We start from the raw sequence: 18,882 nt of genomic DNA, 5'->3' as shown, positions 1-18,882 counted from the left end.
CTGCCACGGCGCTTTCGACACCACTATCAGCAGCAGTGGCAAACGCGAAAACCATGATTCGTCCTGGATCATCTAGAACTGGGGTGAGCTCCTCGACCAAGGAGTCAGTCACTGAGTCCTAGGCCAGTTCGACGCGGACAACACGAGAAGAATCCAGCGAGTCTACCTTGATCAACGTAACCGTCGAATGGGCTTCGTAGGCACGGACCCCCATTGCACTAACGCTCTTGAGATAAAAGGCTGCATCCTATCAGCTCTCGCGATGCGATGGCTCGTATCCAAATCATCTGTGTGTCATCTCGAAAGCATTTACTAGTAGTAGGGCGTCCTCTGTCGATGTCTGCTATCGACTATTTAGACCGACAAGCACATCTGAAGCGTACACGGGCGCAGCAGCAGCGTCCAGTCCGAACATGCTAGCGGCGCAACCGGATCCATATGCCATGCACAGGGTGCGTTGAATAGCAAGGCTGTCACCAATCTTCAGAGCGAGTGAAAGTAAACTAGCATAGACCGGGCACGTGTAGGTGGTAGCATTCTGGGCGCTAACGGCAATGCCAGCCGCAACATGCTTTTAGAACAGATTCTCGTGTTGAACCTTGGAAAGTTTACCATACATCACTTCACACATGAGTCACAGGTTCCTCTTTGAATGATAAGGAGCGTTGTTGTGGTACGCTACTAGATCGAATGTTGTCAGTAGATCCCGTCGACCCACTGTTCCGCTAAATCAGCCCTGGCACCACAGCATGGCCTCTTCGTATTGACCAGTCGCGATGTTCACGTCCATTACCGCGTCGTTTGTGGGCCACCCGACGGGCCGATAGAAGTCCCAGGAGTGCTTGATGAAGGTCGTGCGCTCTCGCTGAAGTAGCAATGATGCTTGCGAGGCTACCACCAGGGATATTGACGACGCCCCAATACCAGAGATGTGAGCAGGATCTGGGTGGACCGCCGGGTCGGAACAGACCACAACACCGTACGTGCCATTCCATGCTGTGCTCTGGAGCCAATTTGTGGTACCGAATAATGCATTTGTTCCGCCATAACATGCATTGAAAGTGTCGAGCCCTTCAACACTGTGGTGGTCATCGGCTTCGAATAATGACATCAAGAACGACTTGATTGACTTGCCGCGGTCTACAGCGCTTTCTGTGCCAACCTCGAGGCGCCCGAGTTCCATAAAGGCCAGCTCACACTATCAAAGCAGTCTACTTAGACTCGACAACGCTAGCGAGACAGTGTCTTCATCATCGCCAACGAAAGTGATGTTCTCCTGCCCGCGCCCCATCGTGTATCTGCCGGGACTGACGTGGAATGCTTCCGCACTGGAAGCGTTCAGGGCTAGATTCGGAGCGTAGTAAGACAGAGCGGCAATTCCGACAGCCTCGAGATCGAAAGTTATGTCTGCAGTGCTCAGTGGAGCCAAGGAAGCGCCGTGTCACTGCACATGGATCCCTCTCGCCACCGACGTGTTATCCCAGGATGCAGCGTCGGCCACGAGGAAACGCGCGGCGCGATCTGAGACCATCGCGCGATACAGGTGCTTTGTCTGCGTATCAGCGCTCCGATGCGAATACATGTCGATTGCGAGTATTACTTACGGGCTGTCGACCTCACCCTCATTGAGAGCAGTTGCCAACGACAATAGGAAAAATCCAGCAGACTGCGCTTGCGAGTCTCAAGAGGCTGGAAATCGTAGCATAGCCTTACCAAAATTATCAAACTGCAGTGTGCCAAGCGCGTCGCTGCAAATGGTCCAAGTCTGCGGGGATGCTGGTTGGTGAACAATCTTGGAAATCTCAGCCTGCGAACCATCCTGCAGTACCACACCGCACGCAAGCGCTCGAGGCTGTCACGACTGCGTCACAACAGCCCAAGTAAGCGCCGTAGAGTCAATGCAACAACCAAGCAGGCTGTTGTTAGTCTGCGACATGATTCAGTGATTGAAGCGAACGTCACCAAGAGATGAACGCAGTCCACCGCCTGCTAGCGACAAAAGGACTGTATAGGCGCACGTGTTGACGTCGCGATCTCCGGCGCGGGGTGCTGTTGTCGCGCTTTGGGCGATTTCCGAGTCTTGTTGCGTCGTCCATCGACTTGCTCGCCGCTCATCAGAGACGATTGGTCACTGAGCACGATAGAGGGAAGGCAATTTGGCTGTGGCCAGGGCCAAGCCTTGTCACACCACAGCCACAAAAGCCCCGTGCGCGATGGTCCCGCTGAACCCAAACGAGCTCAGCCGGCCCGCGGGTGATTGCTGAGTTTCACCTTCAACCACAGTTTCCAAGGGCATCTGGAATTACAACGACACAATCGAGGACAGGTGCGTGTTCAACCTTGTTCGCTCGAAATTCTGCAGGTATTGCGCTGAAATTGGACCAACAGTCTGAGCTGCGCATTCGTAGCGATCAAGCATATACTGAGGGGCACAAGCACGAGAGAGGCCAACCCAGCGGCAGCCGCCGATGGCTCCAAGTGGCCCATGTTCGACTTCAAAGATGCGCACCGTACCGACTGCGAGTTCACACACAAGGCTCCCATAGCCGCCCCGACCTAAGACGAATGATAAAAACACGAATTTGACACCTGGAAAGAGACTACTTCGATCGGGTCCCCGAGCGCCGTGCCCGTGCCGTGCGCTTCTAAAGCCCGGTTAGCGACGTCACCGTCTCGCACCGTCGAGACCAATCACCTCTGCGATGACCCGTTGGGCGCGGTCAGGCTCGCGCTCGGGCCGTCTTGCTGCACCGCCGTGCCAAGGACAGCAACTTTGGCAGAGACTCCAGAGTCCAGTAAAAAAGCCCCGCAACCTTCGCCGCGGCAGTACCCGTCTCCGCGGCGATCGAACGTGTGGCAGCGTCCGAGAGCGGAGAGCATGCCTGCCGCCGAGAAAGCCATCGACACCGTCTGCACCAGCATACCGACACCCGTCGCCGCCGCTTTGGGACATTTGATCAGCTCGATCGCCGACGCTGCGAGATGAGCTGCAACGAGGGATGACGAGCACGCCGTGTCAAGAGTCAGGCAGGGGCCTGTGAGCCCAAGAGTGAAAGACACCCGACCAGACGCCACCGAGAGGGCTCCCGAGGTGCCCGAGTACACCGAAGGTGTTTGTGTACTAGCAACGCCCTTGCCAGCACTCTCGCTTGAGAAAGCGCCGCCAACGCCGAGGAAAAAGCCAACCGGTTTATTTACAAGCGTTGCGCGGCAGCTCAACGCACAAAGCGTGGCAGTCGTTGTTTCGAGAACCACCATCATTTGAGGATTCATGCCTTGCGATTCCATCCTCGCGATTCCAAAAGCAGCTGCATCTGACAAAAAAACGGTGAAAGACCCATACGCCGCTGACACATAAGAGGCGTTGCTCTACCATCGCGTGACGGGCACACCAGAGTTGGCCGCTAAACCAAGGGTTACGAGGTGCTCTAGTCGAATCTTCGTCGAAGTAAAGCCTGACAAAAGGAATGAAAATGAGCCTGAGAGAGACACTGCGACACTCGGTGCTGCTGGGGGTGCTGCTTCAGCCTGATGCCACATCATTATCTGGGGGGTGTCACTGACAAGATACACTCCCTCTCCGTCGGCTGTGTCTAAGATGAGCCCGGCCACTGATTCAATCGTCGGGTGGTCGAACAGGAGCGTCTACGGCAATTCAATCGTGAATCATTCCGTTAGAGTATTCGCAAACTCCGCCGCTGCGACCGAGTCCAGTCCAGCAGCCATCAGTGGCGAGTTCGCGGCAATGGCTGTGCCGAGCACATCGATGAGCGACGCAGAGATGGTTGTAGCCACAGATGAAGTGCTTTGGGAGATGGTTTGCGTTTTGGACACAGCCTTTCGACATATCACGCTTCATGCAGTTTCTGGTGCGCTCGAATCTCCGCTCTCGGTCGGTACGGAACCGGCGATGGAACGTAGCGATGGGTGGTCGAACAGCAGCGTCGACGGTAGCTCCGTTTCGAGGCGTTCGCTGAGTCGCGTTGAGAGCTCCGTGGCTCCGATGGAGTCGAGCCCAGCCGACATTAGAGGCGCGTCGAGCGAGATAGCCGTGCCGGAAAGCTGGGTTGCGATGCCAACCAGATCATTATGCAGAACATGGGACGGGGCGAGGCTTTGCGCCTGCGCGATTCCTTGTTGTGCTGAGGGACGGACAGGTTGCGCCCTGACAAGCGTATGGCTGGGGCTAGCCAGAGAAGCTGTGGCCAACGCAAGTCGGCGACTCTCCTGCGAGATGAGCCGTCCGTAGTTGCTCTTGATCAGGGTCCCAAAACTCAGAAACGAAGATATGCGCCAGTTTGGGTTGAATAATTTCTTTTGGAATTGTATCCTTCTATCCGACCTTGTCGAGGCAGCTGCTTTGATTTGAACGAGCGCTTGGGATGAAGCCGATGCTTAAAAATAGTATTATTAAAACGTATTGATATCTGAATTGTTTGCGTTTGATAACTTTACGAGCCCGACATTCATCCTATCTTGCAGCCGTTTGTCCGCACACAATTTTGACGTTGAAAGGATTTGATCAGACGCAATGGTCCTATGTTAAAGCTCCTGCACGCGAAAAACTGAGAGCCTGGTGCAGCTCCTCCCTGAAACAAATTTGATTGGTAGAGGTGCACCTGTAATCTGGCGCCCATTCAAATCATGGACAAGCTTATTTTGCGGATAGGTGGCGCTCAGATTGCTAGGTTTGTAGGATTGGCTTTTCACAAGCATCTCGTGCCCAAATCATCACTATCTCGGTTGCGAGGTTTGTGATTCATGACGTACAAGTCCCCGTGGCATGAAAGCGCACGTGCCGAGTCGACCCGCGCTTGGTAGTGACCTTGACTTCAAAGGTCACCGTGCTATCGCATTAGAAGTTCTGTAGACGTCTGAGGTCAATGGAGAGCGCCACTTTTCGGATCTGGTAGGTCATCGTGATTCTCAGAAGCTTTCACTCACTTGCTGCGAGGTGTTGGTAAATTGGCGATCGTGAAGTGCTTGCGCAAGATGGCCGGTTTTTCTTGCACTATGATCGTCATTTCCCTCGGGATAATTTCCCACACAGTGATTGAAAAATGCCAAGTTGTCTTCTGTCATTGCGCTATCAATCGCAAACGCTCCAGAAATTTGGCTCGTACATCTCAAGATGCATCAACCCAGGCCAGGCTCTGGTAGTATGCATGGCCGTACAAATTGGACACCAGCAAGTAAATTGGGCAGGCTGAGAGACCGCAAGGCAAGGTCGACGTAGCCAACACCTGGAAGTAGGATACTTCTTCCAGCTACATGATCCGCGAGATAGGCTTGCGTCGTGGATAGCAGTCAGCCTTGCATGCACTTCGCACCCGCGCTTGGGGAAATCCCAGAGTCCTGTTGTGCACTCCACTGACTTGCTCGCCGCTTGCCAGAGACGGCTGGTCATTGAGCACGATAGAATGATGGCCTCACCAGAGTCGCCGAAGCACCACCGCTTCGTTGTGAAGTCTTAAAAATAAAAGCCCCGTGAGCAATGGTCCCCGTCGCCCCGAATGAGCTGAGTCGACCCACGGGTGCTTACGACAGTGGTGCTGAATCACAGAGCGGGATGCGGAAGGGCGCATTTTAGACAACGTTGACGAGGTGTGGATTCAGATTCCGTGTCTGGGCGTTGGCAGCGACACCTCANAATGACAACGACAAACAAAGCAAGGCTGCCGCCCCAGCCCCGCCCGCGGCGGCCTCCAGATGTCCCATGTTGGCTTTGAGCGAGGTGCAAGAAACCTCGATTCCCGCCTAACAGAGCGCGCCTGTGACTGCGCCAACCTCAACGGGATCCCCAAGCGCGGTTCCCGTGCCATGCGCCTCGAGGGCACTGGGACTGCGCTTGTTNTGAGTGACAAGCGAGTCTTGAACTTCGATAATAAGCCGCCGCTGCGCAGATCCGTTAGGAGCGGTAAGACTTGCGCTCGGTCCGTCGTTTTGCACCCGTGTCGCTCCGACCTCGAATCGAGCGACTTCACCCACAGACAACAAGATGGACACGGAGCCCTCCCCGCGACAATACCCGTCTCCTCTAACATCAAAGGTGTGACATCAACCCCGCCCAGACAGCATGCCCTGAGCAGCAAAGGCGCCCGTGAAAATGGGCCCGAGCAACCCAACGCCAGAAGCAATCGCATCCGGGCACTCGCGCAGTATCAAGGCGGCAGATGCAAGGTGAATAGCAACAAGTTGCGAAGAGCACGCGGTATCAAGGGAAAGACAAGGGCCCGTGAGCCCGAGAATAAATGACGTTTGGCCACTGGCGACAGATATTTACGGCGCTCCTGCGACGGCGGGATCACCAGCAGCCGCTCGTTCAACAGGTTAGCCGAGAATTCCTACGAAAACACCGATATCTTGTATACGACCACTCGATGTTTTCTTGCAGGATTTCAGCGTAGAATCTGCCCCTTCGAGGAGCATGATAAAATGACGGTCCATGTTTCGTGCTTGATGGGGGGGAATCCCAAATGTCTGATACTCCAAGGTGAGATCACCGAGAAGGAAGGATCCATAAGTAGCTGCAGTGTCTCAAGAGGCGGCGGCCCATCGCAGATGGGGGATATCTGAAGGTGTCGCCAGGGCTCGGAACAAAAGCTGGTGCATTGAGACCAAGCTTTGGACGCCACCACTCAGTTGAAAAGACAACGCACTGATGTGGACACTGCAGGTTCGGGAAATGACAACATCTAGCAAGCCGCCTCTTGATGTTAGGAGAGTTTCTTGGACTAGTGAACCTGACGACTCCTGAAGGGCTGTTCTTGGGGTTGCATACTTTGCCTACTCTGGGGATTAAGTGACCAACTCAGCTTCGACCGATGATACTCGAAATGTTTGGCTCACTGAAGATGCAATCCCCTCGATTGAGGGGTGGTCGAAGAGGAGCGTGGCTGGCAGCTCGGCGCTGAACTCGTCACCCAGTGCTCGCTGGAGCTCCGTGGCACCCAGAGAGTCGATACCCGCTGCCATTAACGGGGCATCGCCGGCGACCTCAGTCCCAAGCACCTCTGCGACGCAAGAGACCACGGTTGCTTGCACTTGGTGCGTGTCCACTTGGCAACACGCGGTTTCACCCACGTGCGGCGATGATGCTTGAAATGTTTGGCTCACTGAAGATGCAATCCCCTCGATTGAGGGGTGGTCGAAGAGGAGCGTGGCTGGCAGCTCGGCGCTGAACTCGTCACTCAGTGCTCGCTGGAGCTCCGTGGCACCCAGAGAGTCGATACCCGCTGCCATCAACGGGGCATCGCCGGCGACCTCAGTCCCAAGCACCTCTGCAACACAGGCGGTGACCTGTGGCAGCGCATCAAATATGGCCTTCCTCAATGCAAGTAGAGAAATTGGAAGAGGATGCGAATTCGGGAGCTACGATACTATTCGAGTCTTGGATGAGCCACGTAGTGATGGCTCCGGGCTCTTTGTCGAGTCAGCAAAAAGTACAGCCTCCAAGGCGCCGTGGGCAACGTCTCGCACGCACTCCCTCGCCACGCAATTCTATCAGGCTATGCTGTATGCCTAGCTCAGCGCTTATCTTGCCGCTAGAAGCTTTGACTCAGCACGACCGGGTGTCACTTGATCTACCAACCCAAACGTCTTCGCTTACTCGCTTGAGATTACCCCATCTTCTAAATAGATCTGAAAAGCTTTGGGGCGTCCTACTATGATTTACAACGCGCGGCTGAGCATGAAAAGAGGATTCATACCGCGCGGCAAATTGCCAAAATTGAGCGTTGTTTTCACACTACAGGCACGCCAATCTGCCGCGAGAGCAAACGCAACACCGCCTCCAAGCAGCTTGCCGTGAATTGAGGCAAATGTAGGTACCACGAGCATTCAAATTTCCCTTGCGATACCGCTGTGAACTTGCATTGTCGCCAGCGTACCTTGCTCGTGTTCCTCGTGCCGTCCTCCGGTGCAGAAATGGGCACCGACACCCTGGAATTGATTGGCATTGACATGCTTGCAACGAGCTAGAAGTTCTATTGTCTCCATTAGCAACACCAGATCGTCTAACAAGTTCCGCCGTTGCGCATTGAAGCTGCCAGGGTCGTTAAGTTCCATGATAGCCGCGCCAGAGATTGTCAGACGGACCAGTCACAACCGCGCCCCCGGGGGCATTTTTCCAGGTTCTGCGTCTCGCTTGGCCGTGGCCAAGACCGCTTCTGCGTGCGAAGCGATATTGAGAAGCAGCTTGCGGTCTTTGGAGTGAACCGCATCAGAAATCACACTTAATGTAAGGTGATCTGTGCTAGCGCGCGTTCTTGAGGCGTTCGACAGGAGCAGAATGTCGCAGGCGCCAAGCAGGGGTTCCGAGTCAAAACGTGGCGTGTTATCAGCGAGTTCAAGTATCGTCGGCAACTCGCAACAGCACAGAGCGAGAGCAAGATCATATAGTGCACCCGTCTCACTGCTGCCTGCAGAATCACTGCGGCGAAGCGAATGTTGTCAGAGCCCAGGCTGCATGGAGCAAAGAATTGCATCGATGGCTCGAATGTTGAATTTACAAATGCGAAAGAGGGTATTAAGTGCAAGCATCCACATTTCGACCTGCACCGGAATTCCAGGAGTTTTCTGCCTTTATCGACGATCTTCCCCACGATCGCATCCCATAGTAAACGTAACGGACTCCTGGACTGTGCTAGTGAGAGAGGTCTCTTTGGATCGCAGGCGTGTCATTAGGACTGAGGTGAATTGCCCAGTAAAGAGCCAACCGAAGGCTGCCGTTGTGTATAACCAAGTCGCTCGCTTACCCCAAAATGGGACCCTGCAGATGGATCGAGTTTCAGCACAATTAAGGATAGGACGTTGATCATACAAAGGCTTCTAATTACTGTTTTGGTTTGCAGTGCCATCGCAAATCGCCAGTTCTGAGCTCATTCGTAGCAGCGTAGTCGAGTTGCAGGCCCCAGCACGGGGCGCCAAGGTCACCGTGTGAGCGAGAGTGAGCGCATGCGAATATGGACTAGAAGAAAGATCGTGAAACGCAGACACGACGCCCCTGTCGAGTAGATCTGCACTTTCCCCGGAGACCTGTGGAGTGCACGCAGTGGGTGAACATTTCGACGATAGTTCCCCATGAGCTTGAGTCCCGCACGTCCTCCAGTCAGTATCGAGCATCCAATTGAACACATGCGAGCTGTATCTCTGCAAAATACCAAGTAGGGGAGCTCGGAGCTTTGTAAAAATGTTCGAAATCAATCATCGCGCGTGCTGGTCACAAGCCTACCTCTTCTTCGGTAAAATCGCCTCAGTGTGAGGACCCAAGCGTGCTCTCTGCGTCCTGGTATCAGTATGCAGAATCATGGCATGTATCCCTTCTTTTTGAAAATTGTAAATGTACTCAGCTGTCTGCCTCCAAGAGCAAGAGCCTTTGTCCACCAATATTTCTCCAATTCCTGCCAAGGGGTATCTAGATTGAAGCTGTCGGGTAACGTGCGTTGCTGTATCTGTCACCAAGACTCCAGGGAGAATCATCTACATCTGCGAGCCCACGGTCGATCCTGATGCTAAACGTTGAACCAGAGAGCAAAGAAACTAATGATCTTCACCTCTCGAGGTAATGACCTCGACCAACCCGCTCCTCAGTGCTGTGCTCGCCTCAAGTTCCTCTTGAAGCAGCACCCATCGCCGAATGAGTTGGGATCTGACCCGCCTGCGGAGCGCCACGGGGGCAATGCCCAGGGGTTGATGAAGCGCGACAAATAGTCCAAACGTGGACTGAGATGTTGCACTCGCGACGTCCGCAACTGCAATAATCAGCATTCTCCCCCCCGTTGTTTGCCCGCGAGTCGAAAAGACGATTGGAAGATGACTGGTTTGTGACGAGAAGTGATTGAGGAGGAGTCTCTCCGCTATGGCACTTTTGATACCACTCTGAGCTGCAGTGGCAGACGCGAAAACTACGATTCGTCCGGGATCTAGGACTGGGATGAGCTCCTCAAGCAACGAGTCAGTCACCGAGTCCTAGCCTAGCTCGACGCGGACAACACAAGAAGATTCCAGCGCGTCTACCTTGATCAACGTAACTGCAGAATGAGCTTCGTAGGCACGGACCCCGATTGCACTGACTCCCTTGAGATAAAAGGCTGCATCCTATCAGCTCTTGTGATGTGACGGCTCGTATCCGAATCGTCCATGTGTCATCTCAAAAGCGCTGATAAGTAGTAGGGCGTCCTCAATTGGTGTTTGCTACCGATCACGCAGGCCGGCGAGCACATCTGAAGCGTACACGGTCGCAGCAGTAGCGTCCAGTCCGAACATGCTAGCGGCGCAACCAGATCCATACGCCATGCATAGGATACGTTGATTGGCCAGGCCAGAGCCAATCGTGAGAGCGAACGACAGCAGACTCGCGTAGACCGGGCAAGTGTAGGTGGTAGCATTTTGGGCACTTATGGCAATGCCAGCCTCGACATGCTTTTGGAACAACTCTTCGTGTTGAGCCTTGGTGAGTTTACCATACATTACTTCACACATGAGTCACAGGTTCCTCTTTGAATGATAAGGAGCGTTGTTGTGGTACGCGACTAGATTGAATGTTCTCAACAGATCCCGTCGACCCACTGTTTCACTAAATCAGCCCTAGCACCACATCATGGCCTCTTCGTATTGACCTGTCGCGATGTTGACGTCCACTACCGCGTCGTTTGTGGGCCATCCGACGGGCCGATAGAAGTCCCAGGAGTGCTTGATGAAGGTCGTGCGCGTTTGTTGGAGCAGCAATGATGCTTGCGACGCAGTCACCAGGGATATTGAGGAGGCTCCAATGGCAGAGATGGTCGCGGGATCCGGATGGACCGCGGGGTCGGAACAGACCACGACACCGTACGTGCCATTCCATGCTTTGCTCTGGTGCCAGTTCGTGGTACTGAACAGGGCATTTGTTCCACCATAACACGCATTGAAAGTGTCGAGCCCTTCAACACTGTGGTGGTCGTCAGCTTCGAACAGTGACATCAAGAACGACTTCGTTGACTTGCCGCGGTCTACAGCGCTTTCCGTGCCAACCTCGAGGCGCCCGAGTTCCATAAAGGCCAGCTCACACTATCAAAGCAGTCTACCCAAACTTGACAATGCCAGCGAGACAGTGTCTTCATCAGCGCTAACGAAAGTGATGTTCTCCTGCCCGCGCCCCATCGTGTATCTACCGGGACTGACGTGGAATGCTTCCGCGCACGAGGCGCCCAGGGCTAGATTCGGAGCGTAGTAGGATAAAGAGGCAACACCAAAGGTCTTCACGTCGAAAGTAATGTCTGCAACCCTCGATAGAGCCAAGGAAGCGCAGCGTCATTGCGCGTGAATCCCGCTCGCTACAACGGCATTGTCCCAGGACGCCGCATCCACAACCAGGAAACGCGCGGCGCGATCTGAAACCGTCGCGCAATACAGGTGCTTTATCTGCGTATCAGCGCTCTGATGCGAATACATGTCGATCGCGAGTATTTCTTACTGGCTGTCGACCTCACACTTATCGAGGGCCATCGCCAATCATAATAAGAGCTGTTCAGCAGACTACGCCTACGACTCGCCAGAGGGAGGAAGCTGTAGCATAGCCCTGCAAACATTATCAAACTGCAGCGTGCCGAGCGCTTCGCTGCAAATGGTCCAAGTCTGCGGAGCTGCTGGTTGGGGGACAATCTCGGAAACCTCAGCGGATGACCGATCCTGCAGCACCACACCGCACGCAAGCACTCGAGGCTGTCACTACTGCGTCACAACAGCCCAAGTATGCGCCGTAGAGTCAAAGTGACAACCAAGCACGCTGTTGTGAGTCTGTGACATAAATCAGTGATTGAAGCGAACGTCACCAAGAGATGCATGAGTTCTACCGAGTGCCAGCGACAAGAGGACTGTATATGCGCACGTGTTGACATCGCGATCTCCGGTGCGGGGTGCCGTCGTCGCGCTTTCGGCGATTCCAGAGTCTTGTTGCGTCGTCCATCGACTTGCTCGCCGCGCGCCAGAGGCGGCTGGCAGCTGAGCACGATAGAGGGAAGGCAATTTGGCAGTGTACTTGGACCAGTGTGACTAGACCATAGCCGCAAATGCCCCGTGCGCGATCGTGCCAGTCGCTCCGAAAGAACTGAGTCGGCCTTGGAGCACGCCTTCCCCTAGTGGTACAAAATCCCGAACCGGAATCGAGTAGGGCACAGCTCAGACCATCGTCCCTAGATGCGGATTCAGCTTTTGCAGCTGAGAGTTCGCAGCAACACTTCCTATTGACAGAGCAAAAGATAATTATGCGACCGCTCCCGCTCCACCCGCGACAGCCTCGAGATGCCCCACGTTTGCCTTGAGCGACGTGCACACAATTTCTGCTCCGAACGTACAAAGCGCACCAATGACTGCTCCAACCTCGACGGGATCTCCAAGCGCAGTTCCCGTCCCATGGGCCTCAAAGGCAACCCCGCGAAACTCACGTGCACAATCAACAGATTTCCGTACCGCATCAATCAGGCGTCACTACGCGGATCCATTAGGGGCTGTCATGCTGGCGCTTGGCCCGTCGTTTTAGACTGCCGCGGAAAGAAGACAAGACACCGTGTCGGCCTCAGTATGCAAGAGTAGCAGTGAGCAGCCTTCTCCGCGAGCGTATCCGTCGGCGCGAGAATCAAAGGTGTGGCAGCGACCGCGAGTCGAAGTCATGCCCTTCGCTGCAAATCCACCATTCCAAATTGGCCCGAGTAAACCGACACCCAGAGATAAGGCCTGCGTGCAATCGTTTCACTCCATCCCCATCAGACCAATATGAGTTGCTACGAGCTACGAAGAGCAGGCAGTGTCGATTGTCACAGCTGCGCCCGTGAGCCCAAACGTGAAGGAGATTCGACCAGCCGCAGAGCTGACCTGCGATTAATGGCCCGTTTGAACGGAAGTAGAAACAACCTCAATCGGGGAAGAAAGCATTCCCACGTAAACTCCGAACCCTCTGTGAGAAGAGCATTGAGGTTCAATTATTTGGCCCGCCAATTGAAGCAGCAAGAAATATTGCGGATCAGTTCTGCCAGCCTCGAGTCGATTTATTCCGAAACTGCGCCCATCGTCTATTACAAGTGGCATCTACAGAAAAGACCCATACGCTGCCGCAGGTGGCTCCGACGCACTGTCCCACCGATGCAACGGAATACAGGTAGAAGTTACCAGAGAATTGGATACGAGGCATCTCAAATCGGCCGAGCTCAAAGCTGCGCCCGGCAGATGGAATTAGAATCAGAGTCCTTGTCCGGCCTCTCGCGAAAATGGAGGCCTGGCCCGGTGTTCTGCGAGTGGAGGTTTAGTCTCTTCTGGCCGCCGCTACTGCATACCGCCGATCGCACCCACAATCGCACGCGACTTTCCATCGCTGCTATCATCTTCATCGCGAATCAACTAAACTATAGTAGACAAGGTTGAATTCAACAACATGATGCGAAAAGTGGTCTCAACTATCGGCTATCACAAGCGCATAGCAAACTCAATTTATCCGAGGAAGAAAGGTGCAGAGGAAAACGCATCACTCAGAGCAGCACTTTCCATCTCGTCCGCTTCGGAGTATTCGTGGGTTGCCTCCGAGGCACTTCCAATGGCCGGGAGCGCTCATCTTGCAATTTGAAGCTGACATGCAGTTTCTACGAGCGTTTTAGTGCGCGCAGATCACGTGACCAGTCCAAGTGCAAGTAGGTCTAGAGAAGAAGGGATCCACATGTCTACAATCATTTGGGACGCCACACGAGCCCCAACAATGCGAACAAGGTGGATTGATGAGCATCCTTCTGGCGATACCTTCCATCAGTTAAAGGGCAGGGAAAATGTGGCTTCGTCTGAAGAAACGATGGCATCGCAAAGAGTAGCTTGTGTTACGCCCGCACCAAATGCAGGTCCGTTTACAGCTGCAACAATTGGCTTTGGAAAACTAAGGAATACCGAGAGCGGATTCGAATGGTCTGAGTCGGTGGATTACACTGCGACGATCTCAGTGAAAGCGGCTCCCGAACAAAAATAGCGACCAGTTCCAGTAACCACCACTTGTTGTGTGCTCGTACTATTGCTCAAGAGTTCGAGAGAACGCGATAAGGCATCGATCATTTCACCGTCCCAGGCATTTTGAGTATTGGGCCGATTGTAGGTCAAGGTTGCCGTCCCATCTGATGCTTCTGATATCAGTAGGGGCGGCGAGGCATCTTACTTGAGGCTCAGTCTTGTCCTTTAAGCCCCAGAGTACACCTCAGTGTGTTATATTGAAACCAACAGAAGCCTCTCCTCGGTAATAACTGAAGTAATACCCTCAATCGAAGGATAGTCGAAAAGCAAGGTGGCTGGGAGCTCGGCGCTGAACTCACCACTCAAGGCTCGCTACAGCTCCGTGGCACCCAGAGAGTCAATTCCCGCGGCCATCAACGCCGCGTCTCCAGCTACTCGAGTGCCAAGCACCTCTGCGACGCAAGTGGCAACCGTTGCTTGCACTTGGTGCGTGTCCACAGGCAATTTGACCCATGTTTGGCGATGCCACTTGAAGCTCTTGGCTCACCAAAGATGCGATTCCCTCGATTGATGGATGGTCGAAAAGCAAGGTGGCCGGGAGCTCGGCGCTGAACTCGTCGCTCAGTGCTCGCTACAGCTCCGTGGCACCCAGAGAGTCAATTCCCGCCGCCATCAACGGCGCGTCTCCAGCTACTTGAGTGCCGAGCACCTCTGCGACGCAAGTGGGAACCGTTGCTTGCACTTGGTGCGTGTCCACTTGGCAACAGGCAATTTGACCCATGTTTGGCGATGCCACTTGAAGCTCTTGGCTCACCAAAGATGCGATTCCCTCGATTGATGGATGGTCGAAAAGCAAGGTGGCTGGGAGCTCGGCGCTGAACTCGTCGCTCAGTGCTCGCTACAGCTCCGTGGCACCCAGAGAGTCAATTCCCGCCGCCATCAACGGCGCGTCTCCAGCTACTTGAGTGCCGAGCACCTCCGCGACGCATAGATTTACTTTTGGTGATACATCGGAATCGTCGAATTCTAGCTGTACAGCTTAGGTTGGAGATGGTCGCTAGATCACGCCTCCCTTCCTCATTACCTCTGGAGGTTTCTCAGAGGAGACCATTCGATCCATGAAAGACTCAGCAAAGCACACGACCTCTAGCGCCGCTTGCGCGGCATCAAGCACGCACTCTGAAGGTACTGAGGTGGGTCAAAAAATTGAGTGGGTGCTGAACAAGGCCGGACCAGCTGTCGAGTGCTACGCTTCGGCCTTGCTGACTGTGATCTAGTCTACAATGCCATATGCATCTGCCTGATTACTGGAGAGAACTATATCCTCCACATAGATTTGAAAACCAGTAGTTTACCCAACCATCAATGGCAGCGCTCAGCTGAACATGAAAATGGGATTCACTCCCCGCGGCAGGTTGCCATAGTTGAATGTTGTCCCAGTGGTACAGACGCGCCAATCTGTTGCAAGCGCGAACGCAACACCCCCTCCAATAAGCTTGCCGTGAACTGCTCCGAATTTCGGCACACAGAGTCGACGAATGTCTCAGGTGACGCGCGAGGTTCTCCAGAGCGAAGAGATGAAAGTTTCTTTCTATAGCTAGAAGACTCCCTGCGCCATCTGTGCGAAGTTTCCGCCGGTGCAAAAATAAGCACCAGCGCCCTGAAATAGCATGGATCAGCTCTCTGCATAGCAGGCTATTCTCCGAAGCGGAATGATGCATAGGGTCAGGTCTGCAATTAGGGAGTCGTTTTGAGCATTGAAGTGGACTACGTCATTCAGTTCAATGACCGACGTTGAGGCAGTAGAAACTACAAGGCGCACCGTGCGTTGGTCGCGTGTTACTTCTACACTCGGACCTTGTGCAGTGGTGCTACGACAGCTAGCCACGACCGCTTCGGCTGGTGATCTAGAGTGGAGATATGACTTCAGATGGAAGGACGCTTCGGAGTTTGACAACGAGATGCTTGCGCGTGTGCCAGCCCCGAACGCAGGGGCAAATTGCTGGTGTGGGTTGTCTCTGCGCTCCACGACCAGCAGGTCTGATGCTGTCGCGAGCGGCTCTAGGTCCAAAGCAGTGTCAGAAACAAGAATAAGCATCGTTGGCAATTCACAATAGCAGAAAGCATGCGCCAAAGTCCAAATACCGCAAACGGTTTCTTGTAGACTCCCTGAGCAGCACATCACGTGTTGATGGGAACTGGGCTGCATCTGACGAAGAACAATATCAAGGCTGCAGGTGCTGATTCCTGTCAGGCAAAACTGTAGCATGTTTTGTGCGCATATTTATGTTTGAATCCGTGCGCGAAGTAATCGATTTGCCTTTTCTTTCTGGTCTGAATGGTAAGAAATTTAAGGCTGTGTTTTTGGTACTACTCTTGACGCATTCGCTAATTACAGACTTTTTATTGTATTTGTTTAACCAAACAAGAGGCAGGGCATATTTCCGTTGTGCGATATCTCCGCTACTGGTGGCGCCCTGCTTCGATATTCGACAAAATTACAAGGTTTATTGTGTTAAGTCAAGGAAAGGAAAACATGCCATTCTGTGGAGAATTGACAGCTTGACAGGTGGCATTGCTTGATGTTGTCGCTCGTTTCGCAGTGTTGCTGACTCCAGTAGGCATCTACGTTTGCATATGCCATTTGATTGCTAGGTCGCAGTAGTGTGGTCGTGTTCCGGGCCCCGGTGCGAGGTGCCTAGGTCACTGTGTAAGCGAGTGTGAGCGCATGAGAATATTGGCTAGAGGCGGCATGGTGACAGGACGAAATGCCGCCAATCGTTAGTAGGTCTGCACTTTCACGCATAAGCTCGGAGCACGCAGTGCGTTCAGCAAGAAATCTCGAGGATAGTTCTTCATGAGCTTGAGTCCCGCACGTCCTCCAGTCGGCATCAAACATCCAATTTGACACGCGCAAGCTGCATCCCTGGAAAATACCAAGTAGGGGAGCTCGGAGCTTTGCAAGAATGTTCGAAATCAATCATCGCGCATGCTGGTCAGAGGCCGACCTCTTCTTTGGTGAATTCGCCTCGGTGTGAGGACCCAAGCGTGCTCTCCGAGTCCTGGAACCTGTGTGCAGCACCATGGCATGTATCCCTCTGCTCTGAAGATTGTAAATGTACTCAGCTCTCCGCCCCCAAGAGCGAGAGCCTTCGTCCACCAACATTTCTCCAACCCCTGCCAGGGGGTATTTAAATTAAAGCTGCTGGGTACTGTGCGTTGGTGTGTCGGTTGCCAAGACTCCAGGGAGAATCATCTGCGAGTCCACGGTCGATTCTGATGCTAAACGCTGATCCAGAGAGCACGGAAAGTGATGTTCTTCACCTGTCGGGGTAATGATCTCAATGAGGCCGCTCCTCAGCGCGGTGCTCGCGTCAATGTCCTCTTGAAGCAGCACCCATCGCCGAATGAGGTGGCATCTGACTCGCCTGCGGAGCGCCACCAGGGCAACGCCCAGGGGTTGACGAAGCGTGACAGAAAGTCCAAACATAGACTGAGACGTTGCAATCGCGAGATCTGCAACTGCAACAATCAGCATTCCCCCCCCCGTCGTATGCCCGTGACTCAAGAAGACGATGGGAAGATGACTGGTTCGTGACGAGAAGTGATTGAGAAGGGTTCTCGCTGCCACGGCGCTTTCGACACCACTATCAGCAGCAGTGGCAAACGCGAAAACCATGATTCGTCCTGGATCATCTAGAACTGGGGTGAGCTCCTCGACCAAGGAGTCAGTCACTGAGTCCTAGGCCAGTTCGACGCGGACAACACGAGAAGAATCCAGCGAGTCTACCTTGATCAACGTAACCGTCGAATGGGCTTCGTAGGCACGGACCCCCATTGCACTAACGCTCTTGAGATAAAAGGCTGCATCCTATCAGCTCTCGCGATGCGATGGCTCGTATCCAAATCATCTGTGTGTCATCTCGAAAGCATTTACTAGTAGTAGGGCGTCCTCTGTCGATGTCTGCTATCGACTATTTAGACCGACAAGCACATCTGAAGCGTACACGGGCGCAGCAGTAGCGTCCAGTCCGAACATGCTAGCGGCGCAACCGGATCCATATGCCATGCACAGGGTGCGTTGAATAGCAAGGCTGTCACCAATCTTCAGAGCGAGTGAAAGTAAACTAGCATAGACCGGGCACGTGTAGGTGGTAGCATTCTGGGCACTTATGGCAACGCCAGTCTCAACATGCTTTTGGAACAAATTCTCGTGTTGGGCCTTGGAAAGTTTACCATACATCACTCCACACATGAGTCACAGGTTCCTCTTTGAATGATAAGGAGCGTTATTGTGGTACGCGACTAGATCAAAGGTTGCCAGTAGTTCCCGTCGACCCACTGTTTCACTAAATCAGCCCTGGCACCACATCATGGCCTCTTCGTATTGACCAGTTGCGATGTTCACGTCTATTACCGCGTCGTTTGTGGGCCACCCGACGGGCCGATAGAAGTCCCAGGAGTGCTTGATGAATGTCGCGCGCTCTCGCTGGAGCAGCAATGCTGCTTGCGACGCTACCACCAGGGATATTGAAGACACCCCAATACCAGAGATATGAGCAGGATCTGGGTGGACCGCCGGGTCGGAACAGACCACGACACCGTACATGCCATTCCATGCTCTGCTCTGGAGCCAGCTCGTGGTACTGAATAATGCATTTGTCCCACCATAGCACGCATTGAAAGTGTCGAGCCCTTCAACACTGTGGTGGTCGTCAGCCTGGAATAATGACATCAAGAACGACTTGATTGACTTGCCGCGGTCCACCGCGCTTTCTGTGCCAACCTCGAGGCGGCCGAGTTCCATAAAGGCCAGCTCACACTATCAAAGCAGTCTACTTAAACTTGACAATGCTAGCGAGACAGTGTCTTCATCGTCGCTTACAAGAGTGATATTGTCCGACCGCGCCCCATGGT

At 53.7% G+C, this 18,882-nt stretch overlaps 7 protein-coding genes across 7 annotated transcripts; 1 reads left to right on the top strand and 6 right to left on the bottom strand.

Annotated features, from left to right (window-relative positions):
- Positions 1–955: 955 nt before the first annotated feature.
- On the bottom strand, positions 956–1,180 carry AURANDRAFT_8787 (hypothetical protein; the record flags this gene model as incomplete). Its single annotated transcript, XM_009042754.1, has 1 exon — positions 956–1,180. A coding segment is annotated over one exon (225 nt), but the record flags the coding sequence as incomplete, so codon positions are not given.
- Positions 1,181–2,694: 1,514 nt separating this feature from the next.
- On the bottom strand, positions 2,695–3,102 carry AURANDRAFT_14586 (hypothetical protein; the record flags this gene model as incomplete). The annotated part of the gene is made up of 1 exon (XM_009042753.1): positions 2,695–3,102. A coding segment is annotated over one exon (408 nt), but the record flags the coding sequence as incomplete, so codon positions are not given.
- A 2,607-nt stretch (positions 3,103–5,709) lies between these two features.
- Positions 5,710–7,980, top strand: AURANDRAFT_67332 (hypothetical protein; the record flags this gene model as incomplete). The annotated part of the gene is made up of 5 exons (XM_009042773.1): positions 5,710–6,049; positions 6,395–6,493; positions 6,816–7,047; positions 7,171–7,515; positions 7,827–7,980. 5 exons carry the CDS (start codon positions 5,710–5,712, stop codon positions 7,978–7,980), a joined length of 1,170 nt encoding a protein of 389 aa, XP_009041021.1.
- Positions 7,981–8,451: 471 nt separating this feature from the next.
- On the bottom strand, positions 8,452–9,768 carry AURANDRAFT_67331 (hypothetical protein; the record flags this gene model as incomplete). Its single annotated transcript, XM_009042752.1, has 6 exons — positions 8,452–8,553; positions 8,629–8,829; positions 8,935–9,036; positions 9,063–9,180; positions 9,233–9,401; positions 9,555–9,768. The coding sequence occupies 6 exons, from the start codon at positions 9,766–9,768 to the stop codon at positions 8,452–8,454; spliced, it is 906 nt and encodes a 301-aa protein (XP_009041000.1).
- Positions 9,769–10,806: 1,038 nt separating this feature from the next.
- AURANDRAFT_8788 (hypothetical protein) lies at positions 10,807–11,031 on the bottom strand (the record flags this gene model as incomplete). Its single annotated transcript, XM_009042751.1, has 1 exon — positions 10,807–11,031. A coding segment is annotated over one exon (225 nt), but the record flags the coding sequence as incomplete, so codon positions are not given.
- A 1,485-nt stretch (positions 11,032–12,516) lies between these two features.
- Positions 12,517–12,729, bottom strand: AURANDRAFT_32785 (hypothetical protein; the record flags this gene model as incomplete). Its single annotated transcript, XM_009042750.1, has 1 exon — positions 12,517–12,729. A coding segment is annotated over one exon (213 nt), but the record flags the coding sequence as incomplete, so codon positions are not given.
- A 5,815-nt stretch (positions 12,730–18,544) lies between these two features.
- On the bottom strand, positions 18,545–18,769 carry AURANDRAFT_8779 (hypothetical protein; the record flags this gene model as incomplete). The annotated part of the gene is made up of 1 exon (XM_009042749.1): positions 18,545–18,769. A coding segment is annotated over one exon (225 nt), but the record flags the coding sequence as incomplete, so codon positions are not given.
- Positions 18,770–18,882: the final 113 nt, after the last annotated feature.

This window comes from Aureococcus anophagefferens (genome assembly GCF_000186865.1).
Source record: "Aureococcus anophagefferens unplaced genomic scaffold AURANscaffold_37, whole genome shotgun sequence".
Lineage (NCBI taxonomy): Eukaryota > Pelagophyceae > Pelagomonadales > Pelagomonadaceae > Aureococcus > Aureococcus anophagefferens.
Note: the sequence above shows the minus strand (reverse complement) of the source record. Positions and strands in the feature narration are given on the sequence as shown.